The sequence below is a fragment of the Naegleria lovaniensis genome (genome assembly GCF_003324165.1).
Source record: "Naegleria lovaniensis strain ATCC 30569 chromosome Unknown tig048, whole genome shotgun sequence".
NCBI classification, from domain to species: domain Eukaryota; phylum Heterolobosea; class Eutetramitea; order Acrasida; family Naegleriidae; genus Naegleria; species Naegleria lovaniensis.
The window spans coordinates 1-25,591 of NW_025407870.1; the positions used below are offsets into that span (position 1 = coordinate 1).

At 37.3% G+C, this 25,591-nt stretch overlaps 9 protein-coding genes across 9 annotated transcripts; 5 read left to right on the top strand and 4 right to left on the bottom strand.

Moving 5' to 3' along the window:
* C9374_011093 (uncharacterized protein) lies at nt 1-1,927 on the bottom strand (the record flags this gene model as incomplete). The annotated part of the gene is made up of 2 exons (XM_044686710.1): nt 1-1,594; nt 1,673-1,927. Coding segments are annotated over 2 exons (1,849 nt in total), but the record flags the coding sequence as incomplete, so codon positions are not given.
* A 971-nt stretch (nt 1,928-2,898) lies between these two features.
* On the top strand, nt 2,899-4,677 carry C9374_011094 (uncharacterized protein; the record flags this gene model as incomplete). The annotated part of the gene is made up of 3 exons (XM_044686711.1): nt 2,899-3,599; nt 3,774-4,055; nt 4,146-4,677. 3 exons carry the CDS (start codon nt 2,899-2,901, stop codon nt 4,675-4,677), a joined length of 1,515 nt encoding a protein of 504 aa, XP_044543189.1.
* A 200-nt stretch (nt 4,678-4,877) lies between these two features.
* C9374_011095 (uncharacterized protein) lies at nt 4,878-8,060 on the bottom strand (the record flags this gene model as incomplete). Its single annotated transcript, XM_044686712.1, has 1 exon — nt 4,878-8,060. One exon carries the CDS (start codon nt 8,058-8,060, stop codon nt 4,878-4,880), a length of 3,183 nt encoding a protein of 1,060 aa, XP_044543190.1.
* Nucleotides 8,061-8,365: 305 nt separating this feature from the next.
* On the top strand, nt 8,366-10,027 carry C9374_011096 (uncharacterized protein; the record flags this gene model as incomplete). The annotated part of the gene is made up of 1 exon (XM_044686713.1): nt 8,366-10,027. The coding sequence occupies one exon, from the start codon at nt 8,366-8,368 to the stop codon at nt 10,025-10,027; it is 1,662 nt and encodes a 553-aa protein (XP_044543191.1).
* A 202-nt stretch (nt 10,028-10,229) lies between these two features.
* C9374_011097 (uncharacterized protein) lies at nt 10,230-12,917 on the bottom strand (the record flags this gene model as incomplete). Its single annotated transcript, XM_044686714.1, has 1 exon — nt 10,230-12,917. The coding sequence occupies one exon, from the start codon at nt 12,915-12,917 to the stop codon at nt 10,230-10,232; it is 2,688 nt and encodes an 895-aa protein (XP_044543192.1).
* A 723-nt stretch (nt 12,918-13,640) lies between these two features.
* Nucleotides 13,641-15,821, bottom strand: C9374_011098 (uncharacterized protein; the record flags this gene model as incomplete). Its single annotated transcript, XM_044686715.1, has 1 exon — nt 13,641-15,821. One exon carries the CDS (start codon nt 15,819-15,821, stop codon nt 13,641-13,643), a length of 2,181 nt encoding a protein of 726 aa, XP_044543193.1.
* A 407-nt stretch (nt 15,822-16,228) lies between these two features.
* Nucleotides 16,229-18,750, top strand: C9374_011099 (uncharacterized protein; the record flags this gene model as incomplete). Its single annotated transcript, XM_044686718.1, has 2 exons — nt 16,229-18,134; nt 18,227-18,750. The coding sequence occupies 2 exons, from the start codon at nt 16,229-16,231 to the stop codon at nt 18,748-18,750; spliced, it is 2,430 nt and encodes an 809-aa protein (XP_044543194.1).
* A 132-nt stretch (nt 18,751-18,882) lies between these two features.
* C9374_011100 (uncharacterized protein) lies at nt 18,883-21,011 on the top strand (the record flags this gene model as incomplete). The annotated part of the gene is made up of 4 exons (XM_044686719.1): nt 18,883-19,110; nt 19,306-19,377; nt 19,437-19,544; nt 19,656-21,011. The coding sequence occupies 4 exons, from the start codon at nt 18,883-18,885 to the stop codon at nt 21,009-21,011; spliced, it is 1,764 nt and encodes a 587-aa protein (XP_044543195.1).
* Nucleotides 21,012-21,139: 128 nt separating this feature from the next.
* C9374_011101 (uncharacterized protein) lies at nt 21,140-25,357 on the top strand (the record flags this gene model as incomplete). The annotated part of the gene is made up of 5 exons (XM_044686720.1): nt 21,140-21,211; nt 21,330-21,423; nt 21,628-22,675; nt 22,799-24,859; nt 24,952-25,357. The coding sequence occupies 5 exons, from the start codon at nt 21,140-21,142 to the stop codon at nt 25,355-25,357; spliced, it is 3,681 nt and encodes a 1,226-aa protein (XP_044543196.1).
* Nucleotides 25,358-25,591: the final 234 nt, after the last annotated feature.

Consider the following 25,591-nt stretch of genomic DNA (forward strand, 5'->3'; position numbering starts at 1 on the left):
AATTTCCATTCACAATTTTGACACCTTTAAATCTTTCAAATACAGTCATTTCTTTTCTGCCTAAAAAGCTATAACATTGACTCAATACTAAATCATATAATGAATTAAAAACTTCAAAATCTCTATCTACAGTTTTTGGTGTCTCTAATAAATATTTAAAAAGATCGTTAAATATAGATTTGGACTCTAATCCTTCATAACATTTTTCAAGCATGGGTAAAGAGGATGTACAGGTCCATTGGTCTTTTTCGGAGTGTTTACTCAAACGGATATACCCTCCATCTTCTAGCGCTTTGAATGTTGGGCCACCTGGAATAATTTCATTAGTAAATGAAGGGAAAGTTTGTTCTGTGATCACATATGCCAGTATTTTCTTCGCCACTTCTTTGTTAAATGTTACATGCTTATTTCTTTGTGCAAACTGCTCTTTGGCTCTATTATAACACTTCATTATTTCATCGTTTATAGTGTGAGGTGATTTTGGATGTGATAGGTCAATTTTTTTCAATTCTGCAAGGAACCACTCTAGTGTCCTTGCATGTCCATTCACACAAGCCAAATATTTCCATAATGAAGTTGAAGAAATGATTGGCGAAGGAAGGTGTTCTTTTGTGATAGAATATATGTCTTCAGAAGTAAAAAGATATGGAGTGAAATAACTTGTTCCGTATTGTGAATGGCCAGAGGCAACAGCGAAAGCGTTATAATCTAATCCACCAAGCATTGGCAGTAGAGAAAGGTTGCTACCTGTGTTATAATTTTGGATAAAACTACCAAGTAAAGTGATAACTGCATACAATGATGTTCTTTTTTGCACTCCTTTGCTTAAATTATCTACTTTGTCATATTCTAATCGTTGCAATTCTGTAAACTCATCAATACCCAGGTAGATATAGACTTTTTCATTCATTTTGTTATTAGTGGTTTTAAAGTGGTGTGCAATGGCTTGTAAAACTGTTGAGAGTGTACAATTAATGTTCTTATTTTCTTCTCTGAATGCCCTAAATTCATTAACTTTGAGATAGGAGTATAAAATTCTCAGACATAAGGCTTTCTCATAACTAAACTCAGTTTCAGGGTCTATGGCAGAACCATTACCAAAGGAAGTTAATAGTATAATGCTATTGTCTTTGAATTGTTGCCCTGGTTTTGTAAGTGGGAAAATTTCTTGAAGAGTTCTTGATTTACCAGTTCCTGGACCACAAGCAAGAAATGGAATAGATATGCTTTGTTTGTCCCTTGCTACTAGTAACTGTTCAAAGCAATAAGAAACATCGGCAACAAACTGGTCATTGGTTTTGAATGGAATATTAACAATGGGCTTAACCAGAGGATTTGGTGCCTCTCTTGGAGCATATTTGCTGAAGAGCAAACTAATGTCGTCAAGCCTTCTCAATTGTACCACTAACTTGCGATTATGTATGAGGTTAATCCACTTTACAACTTCCTGGCTCACATCGTTGTTTCCAAGGCTATCAATTACAGATTCACCTTTGGCTTGTGCCATACTGTAAAGAAATGCCCCATCAATCCCAGGGTTAACGTCATACAAATCTGTCATTTGTTTTGACGTCAAACCAGCTCCTCCTTGTATCTTTGGCAAGCACAATTTTTCTTTCACTTGATTTCTTGTCCAGAGTGAATATAAATTGGGTAGTAACTGCTAAGCTACCCAATTAACAACAGTTTCGTAAGTGTTGGAAAGTTGAGAAACGCTACTCTTGTTATAAGTACTTTGAAGTTGATCAATGGCATACTTTACACCATCCATCTTGATATCCCCAACAATGTTGTGGAGAGATGAGCCATCAAAACCAGCCTCATACAAAGGCTTCACCTTTTCAACCGTCAAACCAGCACCACCTAAAGATTCATCAGAAGTTAATACTGAAGCAACCCCTTGCGCGTTCCATTTCTTGTAATCCATCAAATTGAGAGTGATTGGTTCGGAGGATGACGCTGCTGAAGTATTTGTACCATCACTATCATTTGTTGATGCTTCTCTCTCCCTCCACCAATTTGTGGTGGTGTAAGACCGTATTTGGCCAAATGTGGTTGTTGTTGGATAATACAACAATTTGTTGTTCGGAACAATTAAATTTGGTTTGTTCGACAAAGTATAATTGAAAACACAATTTCTGGGGCAAAAATAATGTCTTGTTGTTTTGGTGAGGCTCGATGTGTGGCTGCTGTTGTTGTGGGTAATTAACCGTTGATGCTATTGGAGCCTGTTCTCTTCATTTTGGTGCGGAAAGCGCAGCATATTTTTTTTGTGTAGCTAAAAATAACTACTGTCGCCTTGACAATTCCTTATCCACCTCCAAAACATCACAAAAGGATGAATAAATGGTTCACTAAGGCAGCTTCACCCATTAATACTGAATGTGTCTATCTCCGTAGTATGTTTTGGTGGCTATCCGGATAGTTTTATGCGGTGCTGTTCGAAAGTCCATGATGAAAAAGTGTAAAGAATTGTCATGGGAAATAATAAAACAAAATGAGCAAGTGACACAAAGCGAACAGTAGCTGTCAACAAATCCTTCCATAATCAAGATACATGGAAAACACATTTCCATATGGTTCTTGTTATCTCTCCAGTTCATGTCATGTTGAATTAATCAAAAACCTTACAAGAATGATTTGAAATACGATATCTTGGAAGCGGTCATGACCTCATTCACCAAACAACAAGCACAGGTTTTGGACAAACAAAGAAACATGGTTACAACGGACGCGAGCCAATCAAAACAGGAAAGTTTTCAATCCGCACGCAAGTCCAAAACACCTCGTATCTTTCCTATTCAAAAGGTGAAGAAGCTTCATCACGTTCAACCTTCCAACCTGAGAAAGTGTCAAATTCACAAGCAGGATCAACTCATACATTTTCACGCAAAAAATATGAGAGTTGCAAGGAGTCTTATTTCCCTCTTGTTGTTGAGCGTTGCTGTCTTGACAGCAGGTTGCTTGGCCACCGGTAACCATGAAGAGTCCACCTCGGATTTCAGACAAGCACTCCATCAATATGTCCACTCACCCAGTGATGTCTTTTCATATCGTTTGATTGAAACCACAACCACTTCTCAAGCAACCATCTACACGTTGAATATCACTTCGTTGACATGGTTGCCAGAGTCTGAAGTTGGTTCCAAACACATTTGGTATCATTTTGTTACTGTTGCCATCCCAAATGATTTGAACAAGGTCAATTCTCAAGGATTCTTTTTCATTACCAATGGTAGAACCGATCAACCAGCTCCTGGTGCCGACGCTACAACCTCCTCCCCTGTTGGAATTGATGCTTTTTCGACCTCTCTCGCAGTGAATACCAAGAGCATTGCTGCTACCTTGTATCTCATTCCTAATCAACCGATGAGTTACAATTCTGATCCAGAACATTTAATTCGTGAAGAGGATGCTATCATTGGTTTCGGATGGAGACGTTTCATGAATAACACTGCTGATAATTTGTTATATGTCACTCAATTACCAATGGTTAAGGCTTCTAAATTGTCTTTGGATGCAGTTCAACATTTTGTTCAACAAAAGATTGACAATTACAGACTTGAAACATTCATGGTTGGAGGAAATTCAAAGAGAGGGTAAGTATGGGATGTGGTGTATATGTACAGTGTGAAGGTATTGACTGTAATCTTGACTGTCGTCGTTCAATAACCATGTTCAAAATCTATTGTTGATTCCCAACACATGCAATTTTTGTGGACATGTCGAACCAATTGTGTGTGGTTGTGGACATGTCAAACCAAACCACACAGTTGGACCACTCTTCTCTTAGGTGGTGTCGATAACCGTGTGAATTCCATTGTTCCAGTAGTAATTCCAACCTTTGGTACTAAACGTTTCATTAAACGTTCCTATGACAACATGTGTGCTTGGCCATGGGCTTATTATGATTATGTGACAAGTGGCGTGACTGATCAACTCTTTACACCAGAATTTGAAGATTTGACTGATATTGTAGATCCTCTTCATTATGATCGATTGGATACCATCCAAAAGTATCAAATTTTAGCCATGGGAGATGAATTCTTTTCTCCGTAAGTTTCTTTTTTCGTTTTATCATTCACTCACCACTGAATCAATTCTTAATTTCACTAATATATTTGAAATTCCATTGGAATACATAGAGATCTCAATAGTCTTTCCTATCGTCGTGTCAAGGGTGATAAATACGTTCGTTACGTTCCAAACGCTGGTCACTTTTTACAAGACACTGATTTCTTACCAGTTCTCCAATCTTATTACTATGCTCGACACAATCAAATTGAAATTCCCAAATATCAATTCTCTCATGAATTCATTCCAGAAGGTCTTCTCATCAATGTCAAAATCACGAACGGCAAGAGACCTACTCGTGTCCAATTGTGGAGTGCCACCAATTTGAATGGTCCTCGTGATTTTAGAACCACAACCATCGGAGTCAATGCTTGGACTGCAACCGAGTTGAGTGAAATTGAAGCATTCGAATGGCAAGTATTGGTAAGAAATCCAGTCAGTGGTTATACGGCTGCAATGGTTGAATTGGTCTTTGAGAATTATGTGAGTGTGGAAGGAGTGCAAATGGCACCATTGAAGTTTACAACGAATAGTTATATTACTCCAAATACTTTACCTTGTGATATTAGTCCAGATAATTTGCCAACTCGTCAAATGGTTTAAGTTGTGTGTATAACCTCATGAAGCTTCATATTTAATAAAGAGAGGGTTAATCTGTTATATATGTGAAATGGCCAATACTATTCATGAGGGTTGGCTTCTTTTTAGTAATTGAAAGTATGTGAAAAGGAATTCGAACTACTATTGAAAGAGCACAGTAGTGTACTAAGGTGCTGGGTTTTCTTAATAGAACAACACCACCATTAATCTTCCAATGATTTTTTTGCTTCTTCATTGAGATTTTCCTTCATGATTACTTGTTCTGGCACAAACTCGTCGTCTTCTTCTTCTTCCTCAAGATATTCATCATCTAAATCTCTTTCTGTTTGATCATTTTCATAATTATCTTCTTCATTTCGACCAAGTCTTTCTTCTTCCTCTTCCAACAAGGATTGATCAATACAAGCTCTGCAGTGTCCACATCCTCCACATGGGGGCATGTACTTGTTTCTTCTGCCACGTCCTCCAAAACTTTGAAAAGTGTCAACATAGGAACTAGTTGCAAGTTCAGATAATTCAGAAGTCAAATCAGCGTCATCTCCTTCTTCAATATAAGCTGGTCTCTTGGCTGGTTTTGTTTTTTCCAATAACTTGTCCATAAAGAGTCCATAATTTTCAGGCAAGACATGTCCCACCGATTGAACAAATCGATGAATGGCCTTGGCACAAGCATAGAATTTTCTCTCAAATAAATTGAAGGGATCATCGGTAGCATTCGATGCTGAGCTCGTCATTTCATTCAATGACAATAAATACATATTCTTTTCAGCTGTTTTGACATTCTTGAAAAAGCTTTCAATATCACCGTATGGAACCAATTCATTTCCTTGTTGAAAAAGAATGAGTAATTTTCCAGTAAAGGAAGAAAGCTTTTCCACAGTGTTAAAATGATGCAAGATACAATTTTTGAGCTCTTTCATGGTGTAATACTTTTCATCGCCCACTTTACATGCAATGGTTGTGTTATGAGGATTGGGTTTTCTTTGAATTGTTCGATTGTTGTTCATGGATTTTAGTGGTTTTTTCACTCGATAATATTCCTCAACTCCAAAATTGTAATTGGTAAATTCAAATTTGATCGATTCTTCTTCTTCGAGACGTATATTTAAATTCCATAAATCATCCAATGCGTCTGCTTGTTCAGAGAGACCCATTTGAGAGAGAACACTTTCTGGAATGTTGGCATTGACCAATTTTAGAATATCCACACAAGGTGATTCCAAACAAAGACCTGACACCATGGGAAACTTGGAAACGTAATGCAACGCACAAGTAGTTCCTAAAAATCCCTTTCCATACACAATCACATCAGACATGGGTATTTTCAATCGAGTCAAGAAAAGATGATGAATTAATTTGCAATCTGTTTCCAAGAATCGATGAAGAGAAGTTCGTTCATCTTCTCCACGTGCACATGTGGAAAATCCAAAACCTCGATATTCAAATATGAAAATTTGAAGTCCCATGGAGAGAATGAAATCTTTGAATTTACAAAGAGATGAATTTGAAAAGTATTCAAATGCTTCTTCAGAACCATCATGAAAGAATATCACTGTTTTCTTACTCGTCGTGGGTGCATGAGAGTTGTTGTTGCTATCTGAACTATCTGAATGACCTGTGTGATGATGTGTGGAAGGAATGGTAGATGTTCCATTATAATGATGATGATGACTCGTAGGATGATGTTGTTCAAAATTCTGATGTCCAATGAATTCAAAATAACACGAGAGAGTCGCTCCATCTTCACACACAATATCAATGGTTGGCACATTGGGAATGTTTGACGTGTGTTTGTTCATGTCTTGTGTTGATCTTCTTCGTCTCCAATGATATTCTTGAATAAATTTGTCATCAAAAAGATAGGGATTTAAGGATGGTGACGATGATTGAGAATTGTTCTTTTTTGGAGAAGAAATGGCATTACTGTCGTTGGAAGTAGTATTTGAATGACTCGTTGTTTCATTGCCATGCAATTTCCTCGTATTCTCAGTAGATGTTACAGAAGATACTCCCATATATGGATTCAATAGAAAATTCTGAGGACCCAATACTTCATAATTGAATGCTTTACACACCATGGGTTGTTCTAAAATTTTGATATATCTCTTCACAACTTGATTTTGGAAAACTTGTAAATCATTGAAAAGTAAATCATTTTCCACAATATCAGTATTTCCTGAGTGTTTTTTCGAAGAAGAGGACGAGTGAGTCGAAGCAGAGGTGGAAGGGTCGGCAGAAGTGGATAAACTTTCCATAAAAGTGAGCTTTTTAAGGTAAGTTTTTGGAGCAGTGGGTCGATTCGTTCGAAATAATGGAGAACCATTATTGTTACGATGGCGCTGATGTGACGTAGAAGTAGAGGACTTCCTGACCGAACAAGTGGAAGGGATGGGTTGAAAAGTGACCGTTGAGGATGTTGGACTGCCTTTCTTTCGTTTCGAATTGGTGTCCTTCTTTGGGTTCTTGTTGCTACTTGAATGATTATTAATTCCATCGTTTGTCATTTCTTGATCAAAGATATTGGCTGAAAGCACTTTGAAATTTGTTGAATTTGGAGTTTCATGAAATTGAGAAGATAATTCACTTGGATCACCCAAAATGGGAATACTATTTTCATTTGTGACAACAATACCATTCAATGGTTGTTGCAATAGTGTCGTCGTGTCATTATTTTGAGCATTGGATGGTTGTTGTTGTTGACCAATAATTGGTGTCACTTCAATCAGAGGTGTTGTTAATGCCATTCCTTGATGATTATTTTGATCCAATAATGGTTGTTGTGATGATACAAATGCATCAATATTCACACGAGTCAACATGTGTCCAACATTTCCTCCATTTAAATGTTGCACAATATTTTCATAATTCCTTTCTTGTTCTTTCGTGGAAGGTAAACTCGTTGGAAAATCATGATTGGATGCACCTGGATGAGTGAAAGAAAGATCTTCCGATTTGGATCCATTCAAAGGTCGATCATTGTCTTTCAGTGCTGTTGTTGTTGTTGAAGGTGTTTGATGATTATTTCCTACTACTACTAATGGCAAATTGCTCGATGTCTTGTTGGATTTTGTTAATAATCGTTTAAAGAAGGAAAATGGTGTTAGTGACGACGAGTTGGGTGTTGTTGAATTTGGTGAAGCATTGGGTGTGGTATTTGCTGAAGATGTCTTTGATGGAGGAAATGAAAGTAATATTCGATGATGATGCTGTTTGGTGTTGGGAGTGAGTGCTTTAGTTCCGAGTTCCATCGATGAGGAATGATCGTTGGGAGGAATGGTGTGAGGGGTCGTTGTGTTGGTTCCAACTGTTGACGAAGAAGAATTGGGTTCTTGTGGATTGGATGAAGATGGTGTTGAAGGAGTTGTTGGAGAATGGTCGGCAATCATTTTCGAAAAGATTATTTTGAAAGAAAAGGACAATGTGAATGAGTGGATGCAAAGTGTTGGTCACAATGACGATTGGGTTGAATAATGGTTTGAATGATGTGTTGGTTGTGTTGGAGCAATGGTTTTCTTAAAGGGAGTTTCGTGATGATGTGTTGACAAATGGCATTATTTTTTTCAAAACTGACCTTTAGAAAAGGGGCACGTTGTGTGTGAACACAATAGCCAACATTCAACGATTGATAATAATTCCTCCTACGAACTCAAAGATTCAATGAAACAATTATTATTTCAAAAAATTAAAAAAAATGTTGAACCTTGCACGAGTTGGCCTTTGCAGAAAGTTTTTTAAAGTCTCGTCATTCAACAACGGATCATCATTTCCCATGGTAAATGTTTGGAAGACGACCCGGTTTTCTTCTTCCAGTTTGTCTTGCTCGTTTCATTCTTCACTATTTATAAAACAGAAAGAAGAAGCAGGACATTCTTTTTCGGAACACTCTCCATCCCGTAATAATAATAATAACAATAACAATTTTGATACATCATCCTCGTCATCATCCCCACAACAAAATATTGATCCCGAAGTCATTCGGTCCATTCATCAAAGAATTTCTGAATACTCCCAGAGAGTACAACAAGCTCGTTCCGAGGATCCAACAGCCTCTTTCAAAAGTGTTCTCTCTCCACAAGAACAAAAGGACATTGCTTCATGCTATAATAATTTAGGATTTTACTGCTTGCAAAAATTGAACAAGACCAAAGAAGCCTTGTTTTACTTTATGCAAAGCCTTCAACTCAATTTTAACAATGATCCAATCATTCTATTTAATGCAGCCTCTTTATTTGAGAAGGAAGGAAATAAGCCTGAATCTGCTGCTGAATTATACTTGAGGGCCATACGAATGGATCCCTATTTTGTGGATGCTAAAATTCGTTTGTCACGAATTTGGGCATCTAATGCTGAAGAGAGTTCTCGATTTCAAGGAACTGAATATTTGTTAAAAGATCTCATGGATACACATAACCATTTTGGAGCAGTCTTGGAATTGGCCATGTTATATTCGAGAAAGGGAGAACATTTTGAACAATATCGAGAACTAGTCGAGGAAATGTTGGACAAGTTATTGAAAAAATTTGAGGATGGAGAGGAACATGTAGTCGACTTGAAAGAAACACAAGTAATTGCACCTGATTCATACAGAAATGAGTTGATATCTCACTTGGATTCTTACATGTCCGGCCTAAGGAATAGTGACATGGGAAAAACACTCCAACTTGAAGATCCTGCCTCCGGAAACCTTGTGAATTTATCGCTTGAAGACGAGGAAAGCTCAAACGGAGAGTCATATCCATCATTTGAAATGGCAGACATGTCTTATCGGTACCACGCACAAGATAGCGATCGAGTGACTGCCTTGGATGTCATTTATGTCAAAACGTACATTTTGAAGAAATTCCAAAGACAATTCGAAGCCAAACAGTTATTCGATAGCATCATTCAAATTGTTGACAACAAGGACTTTTCATCTCCATTCGCAAAACTATTCTCGAATTTGTCACAGAAAGAAATTGCAATGCTCTACATGAATTGTGCCATTTTGTACAATGGAATGGGTGAAGTCAACGAAAGCATTGCTCTCCTTGAGAAAGCTTTTGATTTAACGAAAGGAAAGGATGTGAATGTGATGGCATGTTTGGCTTACTACATTCAAGAAAAGAATCCACAAGTTTCTGATTTACTTTTCAAACGAGTGATTGCTCTGGAGCCAGAAGAAGTTCAACACTATATTGCTTACAGTACGTTCCTTCATCATCAATCAAGGACGAACGATGCTGTTAGGCTTCTTGAGAGAACCATTCGAAAATATCCACATATGAAAGAGGTACTTCAAAGACAAATTGACATGATGCGCGGTTTAGGAAGTGATGGTAACCTTTCTGATATGTTTGGAACGAATAATAACTAGGGTCAGCAATAAATTAGTAGTGCAAACAAATATTTGAAACACCACTTTGCCTCCACCTCGACAATCCTCGAGCCAAGGAAGGTCTTTAATCCTTCTTCGTCTTTTTGAACCCTGGAGTGTATGTGCAGTAGATAAAGGCTTGCTTTGAAGTATTTCTTCCATAATCCTTAACAAAATAACAAATGACGTTCTACATTTCCAACTAAGAAAATGGCCAAACCGTTTCGTCAAAACTAAATAAATCTTCCACATAGTCCACATAATTCATACCAAATAAAATAAGCACCACAAAGAATGCAGAGCAAGGAAGTGCCACAATTCCAATTCTCATGTTGAGCCCAATCAGCAAGTAAAACACCACTGGCAATGTAATGAGGAGGAAAGAATATAAAAGTGTCGAAATGGTTTTCCATAGTTTTGATCTCTCGACCGCACATGTCAGTAACATGACCGAAAACATTACAAATATCCATCCTAAAACAAAAATCCCTACTAAATGCAGCAGCATGATAGGAATTGTGGCTACCAATGGATGTAAATTAAGAACCATGTACAAAATGAACAAAGTCAATGACAGCACAGTAAAAACCCATGTCACAAATGGTGCAATAAATTTCCAAAGCACAACGCCAATCATGACCAAGTGAATATGAAATTTCAACACATAGCGACGATAAATAATTCCAGCATACAGCGATCTTACAAAGTAAATAGTGACCATTCCTAGAATTGCAAAGAGAGGGCTACATAGTACAACGCCATTCGCGAATACTTCAGCCACTAGAAGACTTGCAACTTCATCTTCTGATGAGAAACTTGATTGTCCTTCCGTGTGTAGTTTGTGTATCATGCTTTCACAATATGGATACACCATTCGAATATTCAAAAAAACAACAAACAATATTACAGCAACGGTTATAAAGGTCATGTAAAAATAAATCTCATTGGGGTGTCTCTCTCGCCCATCTCCCTCTAAATTGAATTTGGTATTATCTGAAGAATATCGAATCCAAAAATATAGTATCGTTCCCAATATAAATAACATGGCAATATAGATGGGAACAAAAGGTATGGTCCAAGATTTATCCATCAGTTTCAAATAGGAAAAAGATGCGTCGTGATAATGAGAGAATGATAATGCTTGTGATTCGAGAAAAAGTAGTGCCGTAGTGCTGGTATGATTCATACCACAGACAGCAGCCATGTCAATGTTCTTTGAGAATGCAAAATCTTTCACTGAGAGGCATACAAATGCAGCAACAGCGGACAACATGGTCACAAGTAAGGTGAATATTCGTAGCCAGGCGCTTCTATGCTCATTATTGTTCAAAATTTGTTGCTGTTCGTGTTTTTTTCGAGAAATCACTTGTTGTTTCCTTTCATGTACAGAACGGCTGCAAGAAAGATAATAAACAAAATCTTCTTGGGCATGATCAGTGGGAGTGCTTTCTAGCATTGTTGTTTTGTGTAAATAATGAGCGCAATCACCTTCTGTAGGGCATTCGGAATCTTCTTCTTTTTGATGTAATGATGAAGAATGTGAAAATAGAGAAATACCATGGTGAGAGTCATTTGAGTTGTTTCTTGATTGCAATCCAAAGCATTTGTCTTTTTGAATGGCGAATTTTTTTCTATACTGTAAGGTGTACTTTTCTAGAATGGTTTTCTCATAATGTTCCTTAATGATGGCTTCATCTAAATCAAAGAAAAAATAATTTTTAGCATGAGATTTCCACAACTCTTTTTCTTGCTGGAAATACTTGCTCATCTTTTCAGAGAATAATATTTTCCAAACTTGTTCTTGCTCTTGCACAATAATTGTTAATTTCCATTTACCAACACATCTCAATCGCAATAAATCCATCCACTCTAAATACGGGAAAACTCCATATCTCCAGAGCTCTTCAGGTATTTGTGTAAATAAATCTGTGCATGAATTATTGTTTTGTCTTTTCGAGAAGGATGATAAAGGCCTAATAGTGGTGGAGCTATAATTTGCCCGTGATTGTTGATGAAATCCTCTTTTACGAGATACATTCCTTCTCCATCCAGAAATTGCTTTCGAAAAAACCGAAGTAAGTGCAAATATTGTCCTAGTTCGTTTCAGCGTTTGTTGTGTTGCTATAGATGCATGTGGAAATATAGTGTCTCCAGGATTGGGTTGTCCATCTTCGAAATTTTGTGATTCAGATCCGGATGCAACATTAGTGTTATCAACACTACTGCTCGATTCAAAATCATGATTCACAAACTCTCCTGAAGCTGGTGTTTTACGTTGTCGAAGTGACAATAAACTCATTCCTCCACTAATGGTCTTGTTGACCGAATTTTGAAGCATGCTCGAGATTTTTTTTCGCAGTAGCTTACTTGCCGAGTTGTGCTTTGATTTTTCTGACAACAAGCCATCATTCTCGTTTTCATCTCCAACGCTATATTCTATTCCGTCATGTGCTAATTTTTCAATTTCGTCTGTATGGTCTTTGGAATCCAAAGTAACGATTTCTTCATGTTGTTGTAGGTGATGAGAGCCTCCCTTTTTAGTAAATGTTGGCAACTCATTGGATGATGCGCTTGCAGTGATAATCTTAGGAAGTGTAGCCTCAGCCTCTGGTTGTTTGCAGACCATACTTGTATCACAGTTGAGGAGTTCGGAAGAGGTAGTTTCCTTTTCATTATTTTCTTTTTCATTATTATTGTTATTAAAAGTGTGTACTTCAACTCTTGATTCCGATTGGTCGGTTACGGATGACAGTGGTAATGACAAGTTCATCACCGATGAAGGTGATGCTTGATGTTGCTGTTGATTAAAATTACTACTTGTTGAATTATCAATAATTCGGAAATGATGATCATGATTTTCCTTGGGATAACTACTAAAATTATTATTCATTATTAAAACCGTGTCTCTTCAACATTCGTCATGGCTGGGTATCGATCTGTGTTTGAACTTTCGAATGATGATTATTTTTTCTTTCAAATCAAATTTTTAACAAATCTCAAACAGCAAAATGGCATGAGCGACTTTACTCAACTGCGTATTGAATTAAAATTGAGATTTGTTGTAAATCAACAGAAAGATGGTTGGTAAAACGGATTATTTATTCTTCACCGCGTGTACGTACGCATGTCTAATAGTTGAACATTACCTTCTATCCTATTTCCAAAAAATTTACATTACCACTAATATGGAACAATTATTGTCATCTACTTCGAGAAAGGTGATAGAATCACTATCTCTCAAAGAATTGAAAAGTATCTACAACAGAAGGCTTTCCTAGCAGGGAAGAAGAATGATGTTGTTAATGATTTAATATCTTGCTATCCCTCTTACCAGTCTAACGGAATTACAATATGGAAGTCTGTTGTAGATACTTTTCAATTCTTTGAGAGATAGTGATTCTATCACCTTTCTCGAAGTAGATGACAATAATTGTTCCATATTAGTGGTAATGTAAATTTTTTGAAAGTGAAAATTCAAAAAATTAGTCAACCAACCACTTTTATTGATTACAACAAACCTCAGTAAAACTCCTTTTACTACCGAATTTGATATGAAACACATAATTTCAATGTGTTAATTTTAAAAACGAGGCTGAGAATGTTACAAAACCATCTATGAAAGCAACTTTCTCAAAACAGCTGCTTTTGTAAATCCACCTGTGAGAATTCCTGTGCCTGTCATGGCACTTGCAGCCTTCACATACTCCGTACCCTCTTTCACATACTCATTTGCTTGTTGAATATTCTTCTCCACAATATTGAGGCCCTCTCCTTGTTGTCTCAACATGACATTCATTTGCTCGTACATTTCATGAAGCTCTGCAAAATCTCTCTCGACGACTTCCAACTCACGTTTCGTTTCATTGGCAATTTTCTTCTCAATTTCAATAGTCTCTGCATCGGCTGTACTCAAAATGAATTGAATTTGTTTTTGTTGCGCTTGTTCTTTCGCTTGCTCAATTTGCTTTTGATGTTGTTCATATTTGCGAATGAGATGATCAGGTTGATTGGCTCCAGAGCTCATTGCACCAGCCTCAATTGCTTGAAAAAGTTGTTTCTTTTGTTTGGCTTGCTCTTGTTTTCGAAGTGTTTTTCTGTCTACCATGAGCGTCGTCGTCGTCGTATCATTGGTTGTAGCAGGTACATTCTTTTTCGTAGATTTGGAGTTAGTATTTACAATTGTTTGTGGTTGTTGCTGGGAACTATCGGTGTTTGCTACACGTTTTTTCTGTTGTGTGTTCGTTGCATTCTCTTTGTGTGGTTTCTGATAAGAGCCAACACGAGCCGACGTAGAATCTTCATTATGCAACTTGATTCCAGACGAAATTGCAGCAATACTGCTCACAATTTGATCCGAAGCAGGTTGAAACATGACTTGATCAATCAATTCATCAAATTCCATCATTTGTTCCATTCTCTTCTTTCGGTGCTTTCTCTCCAAACTCTGTCGTAGTTTCACCAATTGTACATAGTGTTGATCAATCTCTGAGTATTGTTGCTTAATTTTCGAGAGTTTCATTAAGGTTAATTTACAATTGGTTACTTTGGGCAATTTCTTTGATAACTTGGGAAGGAATTGATCCAACAATTCTCGTTTCTTCTCAGCTCGTTGAATAGTGGTTTGAATTTTGAGACGAAGTTTCTCAGTATCATTCTCGGGAAGCTTCCACTTTTCGATAAGCTCCTCAAGTTTACGAACTCTCTCGCCAAACATTTGAACATCAATGGCCATAATGTACAATAATTTGAATTGTTGTTTCGTTTTTGCAAATTCCTTATCACCCTCCATTTGAATGAGACATGAAGAATTGGCTGCAGCAGCTAGATCATCTTCATCTCCCGATTGAAAATCATAGAATTGGAAAGCACTCTCTGAATGAGTGGGTGTCGCTGAGGGTGAATTGAGACCATTATTGGAGAACCATGCTGATTTTCGTTTCTCTGTTGTGGTCGCATTGGTTCCTTCCATTTCATGATGAGATTCCTCTTGTGAAGTTATTTCACCATGGGTTGATGACTTGACTAAATCCCAATTCAAATTCGTTGGTTTGTTGTTGTTGTGGTTTTTAGTGTGGCTGTTAGAGGTTGTTGCCTTTTCAGATGATGATGATGATGAAGAAGTAAGAGTTGTCGAGCCAGAAGCGCTTGTTTTCTTCTTTTCATCCTGTAACTTGGAATCAAAAGTCTGTTTCTTCTTTCCATTGTTGGAAAGGTTTGCATTCTGTTGTTGTTGCTGTTCGGGCGATGATTTTCCAAAATTCAAAGGCTTCACATCAACAAACAATGAGCCACAACATCCCTCATGAAACAAGCTCGATGATGCAATGGAAGCTCTTGAACTACTGCCTGCACCCGATTCCAAATCCACGACCAATGAAGTAACTTTTCCATACATGTAGCCATCTAAATCATCCAAAACACATTGTGCAAGTAAATCTCCTCCGCTCTCTTTATCATGAACGCAAATCGAGATGACGTCCTTCTTGGGGTTCTCTAACGAAAGAAGAAAATTTTGATTAAATTGTGGTTTTAAATTGTTTCGTTTGGCAAGGGTTTTTGCTTTGGTCGTTCCATTCACTTTGATGAGTAAATAGGGGGATATTTCGATGGGTGTGGTAGTGTTTTGTAATGTGGAAGCATCGAGTGAGAGCTTTTCAATGAAGAGATCGAGTTGAAAGAGATCGGAAGTGGAGTTAGGGTCGTTGGTTGATTTGGTGTTGTTGGTTGGTGCAGATCGGAAGCTGTTGTTCGATTGGAGAAGAGCGTGAAAATGCTCCGTCCTGCTCTTGAACATTTTGTTGTGAAAATTTTTTGCGTACCTTGACATGTGGCACCTGAGGTTCTATTGATGAAGCGCGTCCATGGATTTGTACATCAATTTAGACCTTGCCAATAACAATAAATTGCACCTAATGCGATATTTATAACCTGTTAGGCTCATCTATTCATTCTCAGATCGCTTCCTTTCAGAACAAGCATCAACTATTCATTTCTGATACCTCGAAATTTGGTCTATTTGTTGCTTTAATTAAGTAAATTGATTTGAAACGAGTTAGTGTGGAGAACAAAAAACAAATTTTTCATTATAAAAAATTCCCTATTTATTAAATACAGGCAATGCCGCAGCCTTACACAAAATGCTCCAAGTCAAATAAGCGGGGCATTCTTTTCATATGTTTGATCATTTTCTCCATTATCGTGATGATATTGTTATTCAGTAATCACCAAATTGTTCATGGAGGATCCAAGAACAAAGGAAAAAAGAGAGTTGCTCATGAAATGGAAGAGACTCTAACAACCGACGAATCCTTTCCTCAATCCTCAATTCTTGAAACAAAAGAGCATAAGGGAAAGGGGCATATCGGTGAAAAGAAATCAAAAGGAAAAAAAGAAAAGCACATTAAGGTTGGTTCACCCGAAGAATCCATCATAGTTCCGACACCAAATGATCTTCAAGAGGAATCATCACCCATAATTACAGCTTCATCAGAAAAGAAAAAATTGAAAAGAGAACAAAAGAACGAAAAAAAAGAAAAGAAAGCGAAGAAAGAAAGAACAACATCTTCAGAGTTGTGGCCCATTGGAGATGAAATACCCTCTGCTCCACAACAACCATCTCCAGAAGCAGCAACGCGTCCAAATACACTGGTTGAAGCAGGCATTCCGGAAACAACGCCTCAGACTGTCAAAGTCTCAGGCTCACCAATTGAGGCAGCAACTAATGAACCCGAGACAGAACGAAAGTCCGAGGAACCACCATCACCAATTTCATCTTCTGAGCTGAATGCATCTCGTTCTAAACATGTCAGGCTTAACAAAAACGTATCCAAAATCCTAGAAAAGAGGCAAAAACAAGAAACAAAGGAACTAGTTAAAGAACAACGAATCCATGAAAAGGTAGAGAAAAAGAAACAAAAAGAATTGGCCAAACAGGCGGAGAAGGAAAAAGACATGGGTTTAAAAGAACAAGTCAAGTCAACACAAATGCATATCTCGAAATTGAACAACACAACACCCTCCCAACAAACTAATGAACCCGAGACAGAAAGAAAGTCCGAGGAACCACCATCACCAATTTCATCTTCTGAGCTGAATGCATCTCGTTCTAAACATGTCAGGCTTAACAAAAACGTATCCAAAATCCTAGAAAAAGGGCGAAAACAAGAAACAAAGGAACTAGTTAAAGAACAACGAATCCATGAAAAGGTAGAGAAAAAGAAACAAAAAGAATTGGCCAAACAGGATTCGATGATAATTCAGGCGGAAAAGGAAAAAGACATGGGTTTAAAAGAACAAGTCAAGTCAACACAAATGCATATCTCGAAATTGAACAACACAACACCCTCCCAACAAAATCCTGTAGACAAAGCAAAAGAAGTTGTAAAACAACTCGTTCAACCGATCAAAGCACCAAAGACCAATGTTACAGCCGCAACTCAACTACCCTCCGTCATTAAGGCTCTAAAAACCGTGAAACTTGTTGATAGTAAGGATAGTGGCGGCAAACCAAAATCACAATCATTGTATTCATGTTTCGGAAAGCTATCTGATGCATTTGATGTATGCTCTGGTAATGGAATATGTGTTGAAAATAATAAGTGTCAATGCACCGCAGCGTTTGACGGAATTGAATGCCAATCACGGTCCAGAAAACAAGAAACTAATGTAAAAAATCTCTTGAAGGAACGGGAGAGAGTTATTCAGCAACAATTAGAAATAGCGCAAAAAAGTAAAACAAACGAAGACAATGGAAAACAAACGTCTGCGCAGTTGAAACAATTTGTAGAGGGAATTACAGTGAATAGTGGAGGATTTAACGAAAAATTAATTTCAGAAGTATGCAAAGAATTGAATGACCTAGGAATTCAAGTCGAGAGAAACAATACTGAAATTTTAAAACAAGTGGGAAAGCAGCCCAAGTATTTGTCCAAGATAATTGAAATTCAAAAGATATTTGTGAACAAACTTACAGAAGCTGCAGTTTCATTAAGAAAGCTCAAAGATAGAGAGCAGAAGAAACGTATTAGTTCTTCGAGAATGTCTGCCATTCAACAATCCTCAAATAATGTAATGGTTGATGTGCTACCACAGGACGTATTGCCAGCAGGTAAGTTATAACTGTGATCTAATTTCTCACTTGACTCGATTGAATGCCAATCCTACCTGAAACAACATTGTTATGTCCATAATTTTCACCAGGGTCAAGAGTTATTGGTTCAGAATTTTTGAATCCTGCTTCGAGTTGCAACCACTGCTATGTGAAAGGAGACTTCAAAAAGGGGCTCAAATGGATTCATCCTACATTGTCAGTCAATTCTGCCTATACAATACGAGTTTTTTGTAACGAAGGATGGACTCTTGTTGGACTACGCAGTGCTCTTTCTGAAAAAGTGTTTGACTTTTCCACTGACATTAATGAAGATGGTCTTATGATGTTGAAATTTTCTTTGCACTTTGCTCAACTCAACCTTCAAGTATTTGACAAACTCAAAAATGGAGAGGTCAAAATTATGAACTTTTCAAACAATTCAAACGTTTACGTCAAGTCATCCTGTTCATTGCAACGCCTGGCTCAATACTGCTCTCAAGCATGTGAATGTGAGATTTTAGAAGAAGAATCAAAGGTGTGGATCAAGTCCACCAAGTCTCCCTTCCCACATGGTATTCCAATACTTGTCTTCATTAAGGAATATGCTCCTGTGGAAACTGTATCTATATTGTAGTAGCATTAAATATTGTAGTTTTAGTAGTATTATAAATATGATATTTTACGTCATTGCAAGCCTCATGAATCTTGACAGTAAGGCTTACCTCCAACAATATATCCATCTTGACAGTCAGAGCCTCATAAAAAAATGTCATTTCCTCAAATCCCTTCATCATCATCTGCCTCACCTACGCCCATTTTTCAACAACAACAAGGCTTGTTTCATCCTCAAGGAAGCACGCAGCAGGCCATGATGATCAGTGGAGGAGTACCAACACCACTGATAACAACATCCTCAGTATCATCGGTACATCCCAATATGGTTCCGTACAATAATTCTTCTATTCAAGCACCACCTCCACTGAGCAGTACAATGGTAAGTCTTGTTGTTCGTGCATTAAGGCTTGAATTTTTTTAATTTCCTGATTTGGAAACAATGACAATGTCCATGATAACTTCACTAATCAAATCATTTGGAACATCACCACCAAACGCACACGGCATGTAGCAAATATCTGCCATAGAATTTTGTGATAGGATGAAATATGAGTATCAATATCTGAACACTCAGATGAGTTTGATGAGGGTAGAAAATGAAAAATTAAAGTTAGAGAAGGAGGGCTTATTGGATCAATCCAAGAAGGTGAGTCAACGAACATGAATATAATCCAACTCACGTATAACAACGTTTCATGATGATAGTATTTTGAAATGGCCTATCTTCTAAATGTCAATAATCACAAGCTTTCCGAAATGAACTCACGTTTAAATAACGTTCTAAGCAAATTGATGCAAGAGATTCCCGAAGAGGTAAGTGTCATACTAGATCCTCGCTGATCAATGAACTTGTCGTTGTGTTTGGTAAAAATCATCATTATTCGCCCGAACACGTGAATGACATGAATACCTACCACTGAACAGAAGGTACAATCATACCAGAATGAAATCAATCAAATCTGTAAAGTCACTGTTGCTGATATTGAAAAAAGAATCAAGCTCAAGCAACGAAGTATTGCATTGGGAGAAGGGCTGCTTGCAACTGAGGCAGCAACGGTACCATCTAGTGGTATGGCGACGGAAAGCAAGACAGCCAACACAGACCCAGTACAACCCTCTCATCCTGTTCCCATTCATGTAGCTTCGTCTTCATCGAGCAACTCTAAGAATTATGAAAACTCGAGAGTAGGAATTCTTTCTTCACCTTCCAAAATGATAATGTCCAGTGGAGGAGCCACCAGTACAAGCTTTTCAAGTGCAACTCCCAACAAGCAGATGAACATGCACTTTTCGTGTGAAACTGAACATGCTGTCTCATCAATTGCCTTAAACCCTACTGCACAAAGGATCTATGTTGGAGGTAAAGGATGCATCAAGGTATTGTCTGTTCATAATTCAACAGAGTATGATTGTAGCAATCCAATATCGACTTCCACTACCCACATTTCTGACTTGATGAATGTTGAAACACTTCCATTTTCAGAGAATGCCTTTGTTCGATCCTTGAAAATAGCTCGAGATGAAAGTACAATGTATGCTTGTGGAGAAACAAATCAAGGAATATTATGTTATGATTTAGAGAGGCTTAAAAAGAAACTAGTCCTTCAACCTTCTGACAACTCTCACTCGTATTCCATGTGTCTCATGGAAACATCCGATCCCAACAACAACCTCCTATTCACAAGTCTCTCTAACGGTTCAGTCGCCATGTGGGATTTAAGGGCTAATCATCAGCTCGTAAGACTCTTTGAAGGTCACAAAGCGCCTTGCACTTCATTGGATTTCAGCAATGCCACATCGTCGTCTCCTTGTTTACTAAGCGCAGGCTTAGATAAGACACTTAAACTTTGGGATATTAATTCAGGAAGCGTCATCCAAGAATATTGTGCAGACTCTCGAATCTTGACCATGTGTTCTTCACCAGCAAGTGGAGAAAATCTTGTTGTTTTGGGTCTAGAAAATGGTTCATTGGAAATTCTCAATTCTCTACCACTGAAACAGCAAGCTGTTCTCTACAAACATGCAGATAGCGTGTTATGTAGCAAATTCTCACCCACAGGCAAATACTTTGTGGCTGGAGGAAAGGACTGCATTCTTTCGGTGAACAAAATTTTGGGTTCATCATTACGACCACCTCCCTCCGAGAAGCACTTCAACTCGGTGCTGTGTTGTGACATTCAAACACAAAGTGAGCAAAGCAATCAAACAGATGTCATTGCAGTAGGAAGTTGGGACAAGAAAGTCTATCTCTATAATTTGAGACCTTCATCCGTACAATAACGCGCAAGTGGTCGACACCCGAATCATAATACATGAAGCGATAATTCAAAGCTCGAATTGAATTTGCAATAAAGAATTCTTTCGTGAGGAATTTGCTGTGTTCACATTTTTTGCTTCCGAAACTAAAAATGTCCTCTTCTCTGTTCTCGTCGTTCCAAGAGTTGGGAAGGCAGCTCGAGGAAGCTTGTTCCTTGATGAATGTTGGTATTTATGAAATGAATTTGTTAATCCTATTAATTCTATTATTATCCATGAATTGAAACATTTTCGAATTTTTACACTCTCATCGGAATGTGTTTAAAACTTAAATATTTACAGAGTTCCGACAATCAGAAGAGAAAGGAATCGGAGGCTTTCATTCAACATTGCCAAAATCAACCTCAACCTTATGATTTTTGCAGACACATTCTCGGTATGTCGCACAATGGATGCAATATCTTATCGTCTTTTTGAATTGGTCCATGATTAATTTTGGCTAATTACGAATATTTATAATACTCTCACACCGAATAATACTATTGGACACCACCAATAATACAACATTTCATCACCATGTGTGTACATTTCTTCATCCAAATATTTTCTTGGATGATATAAACCAATGAAACCCTCCCAGAAGGCCAACAATATTCGGAAGTAACAAAATTCTTTGCTTCCAATATTATGAAAAAGGCTATCATTCAAGAATGGAGTGTTTTGGATCTGAATGTAAAACTTCATCTCAGTCAATACATTTTTGAATATATCACGTCGGTCGTTCTCGGAGGAAGCGTACCGTCAAGTACAACTCCCAGTGTTGGCTCCATAAAACCACCATCAATTTTACAACAAATAGTTAATCAATTGCTGCAAAGCTATGCAATAATACAGAAACGTTCATGGATTGACGAAGAAGGAGGTGGAAGTCAATTTCGAGAAATGACTTTTAAACACATTCAACATTTATTGAATCAAGACAATCAAATGGTACAACAAAAATCTCAAAACTTGGCTCTACAACTCTTATTGAGTTTAATTACTGAATTTTCTCTTGGTGGATCATCATCTGAAATTGGAATGAATTGGGAATTTCATGAAAAGTCAAGAATTTTATTTCAACAAGATTTCCTCCCAAATTGTTTTGGGTTAGGTATTGATATTTTAAAAAGATCTCTTTCGATTCGAGATGAATCACTGTTTTTTGGAAGAGTTACCAATGACGATGTTTCAGAATTATTGAAAATGTCAGTGAACGCTCTTGATTTGATTCGAGAGGTACTTTGTTGGGATTTTTCTCCATTCAATGAAGTTAGCTCTCTCAAATCCATAATTTCCACCAAAATGTATAAAAACAAATATGCTAGTAGTGGTGGAGGTGCTGGCTCTGCTTCCATAGAACAAGGAAAAATTAGCCCAAATTCTAAAGAATGGAAAGAAAGGTTTACGAATACTGAAATTTTGAACATGTTTATTCAACTTCACCAAAAATTTAGACAAGGTTTGATGTCTGGTGCCACTTCATCCAATGCATTAGAGGCAGAACTTTTCATCAGAATTACTCACCAAGTGAGACTTTGCCTCACCCAGTGGTGTAACATTTCCAACGAATGCTTCGAAAATGACAAGATGGCCAAACTTAATTTCTTTGTTGGTTTACTGTCGAGTATTTTTACCCTGATGGGAAAGTAAGTTTTTAACAATATTATTCGATTGGGATTCATTGAGTATACTTGTAAATTGTGAAAAAACTTGAATGCACACACTATCACAATATAATCATTATGATTCCCATTTCCTGATGAAAACAGTGCACTACAAACATACACGTCTCTAGAATTTTCGCTCATTTGCGGACAGGAAATTTACGACTGCACACAATGCATTTACAGACTTTTTATTAATTTTGGATTTTTACCCTTCATTGAAATTTATCAATCCCAAACTAATCAGGCTCAGTTCTTTGAAATTATGCAGCATTTAACTCAAGCTACTATTCGCACTATGGAAATATCGCCCAACTTTAATGACCAATTTATTGTGGACGGCTTAACAACTCTCCTAGGATGTTGGAGCATTATTTGTGACAGCGTTGCTACTTCTCGCCTCTCCGTATCAGGAAACTATCTGGATGTGAAGGGTGCTGATTTTGTTAGACAATGCTGTTTTGAAATTTTTAAAAGTTTTGTGAATTTGAAAGTGCCAGAACAAAGACCCATTTCTAACAACGAGGATGATGAAGACGAAGAAGATGACAATGATGAATTATTTGTGGATGAACAATTGAACGCCATGGGAGTTATGGGCCGACAACTCGCAGAGTCATCTCTACAACTATTGTACCACAAGTTTTCTACTCGCTTCTCACAACTGCAATCATTGTTTGGACAAAGTTTCCAGGCAAGTCGTGCTCTCGATAATTTATGGGAAGATTTTGAATGGATCATTGAAATTGCTGGCTATGTAGTAGCAGATGATGCTGAAGGTGAAACACCTACCCTTCCTTCAGAAATTGTAGATCTCACCGATGACGCTGAAGACAATATTTTCTTTACATTTGTGAATGGAGTGTTAAAATTCTCGCAATTTGAGTTGCTGTGCTTGTCAAAGAGTCCGCAAATGCTTAGCCCAAGAATTTCCAAAACATTAATGTGGTTCTTTTGGAGATGGGGTCAATCCTATCTCATGCCGGAAGTTTCACATTACACTGAAAATATTAGTAGAACCATCCTGGCAATGTACGGTGAAAAATCAGAGAATGGTATCAAATTTGTGGATTATTTACTTCAAAAGATTTCGCATAATTTGGCACATTGGTCCAGTGAGCACGATACTTGCCAAGAAACTCTCAAGCTTTTCATTGTCATGTCCAAAAAGAAGTCCATTCAACGATGCGTTGTTAAAACCAATACTTTTGCAGAAATTGTCAAGAACGATTTCAATACTTTTAATACTCTTCATAAGGCTCCTAATTGGGTGAAAGGAAAACTCACTCAATGCATAATTGCATGTTGTCCTTCATTCATTAAGGTTAGTGAAGAGGGTCAGAAAAATTTTGATGAACTTCAGCACGTACTAAATTTGGTACTAGTTCCATTGAGAGATCAATTCAACTCAATTCTCGCAAAGAGTGACTTTCATGAGACTTATCAACAAGCTCAAGTGATGGAACAATTAGATTATTGCTTTGAAAAATTCCTCGGTATCGCCAAAGGTTCTACCAATCCTGACATTGCTTCGGCTATGGTTCAATTCTTTAATACGGAGCAGATTTTAGTGAATTTAGTGAAACTCTTGCATCAGTATTATCTTCATGAACAATTTGTCACTCTCATTATTCGTGTTTTCAAGAGCTGTATCAAGGCATTTGTGAACTCTATAACAAAGGACCAATGTAAATCTCTATTTGGCATTGCTCTCACCATGATCCAAACCTTTACACAAATACATTCGAAAAAGAATGGTGACATTTCACAAGTAGGAGGTTCCAAACATCGAAGACCGACAGCCTTGGATGAGTTATCAGAAGAAGAACGATACAAGGATTTATTACTCATCTTAAAGATGCTCACTTGTATGATATCGAGAGATTTTTTGGATTTTTCTGAGGATGGTAGTAGTGCAGTATTTTCTGCCGAGGTTCGAGTGAAAACAGATACTCACACAACAGATGCACTTGTAAATTATGTTTTTCAAGGAATTCATTTAATGTTACCATTGATAACGATAGAACTTTTAGATTTTGCTCCACTAAGAAAACAATACTTTAGATTGATTGCATTCATGATGGAAATGTATCCTGAGAAGGTGACCATGTTACCTCAACCATTATTTAATCATTTCATTAATGCTCTAGTTTTTGGATTGAGGCAGTAAGTAGTTGTAGTTTGAGTGGATTGTTGGATTCAATTTCGAAATGCTTTTATAATAATTTATTTTTACATGAATGACTTGGCATTAATAGCTTCGAGTTGGATATTGCACAAGAAAGTTTTGATGCCATACATGCTCTCTCGTCTTTCCGATCTCAATATCCAACGTCGTTTGATTTACAGGATCAATCATTTGTTGGAATGCTGATTAAGGAATGCATCAACATGTTGTTATATGAAACTTTTGATATCGAACTTTTACATAATATCAGTGACACGTTGTTTGGATTGATTTTGTGGGATCAAAATAGTTATAGGATGGTGGTAGAAAGTGTTCTCCAAAATGAACCTTCTCATTCCCAAGATATTGCTAAAGGTTTTCAATATTTGGACAATGGTATTACTGAAATGAGCTTGCAACGAAGAAACATGGTCAAATTTTATGAAAATCTCGAAAAAGTCATACCAAAAATTCGTTGCTTCACAAGAAGAAAGTAAAATCAAGTTCACACGTGTATTCCAGCTTTTGTATCATGTTTATTCGTTGGATGAAAAGAAAAAGGGGACATAAACCGTCGTCTTGTTGTTCAAATGTCAAAAATTATTTATTGAGCGTTCTATATAGTTACAGATTTGCGAGAACGAAACGCAAAAGTTCAATGAAAAATAATTAAGAGAGGAAGGTTGCAATAATGAACATGATTATGGAACTGAGTATGTGACCACTAAGAG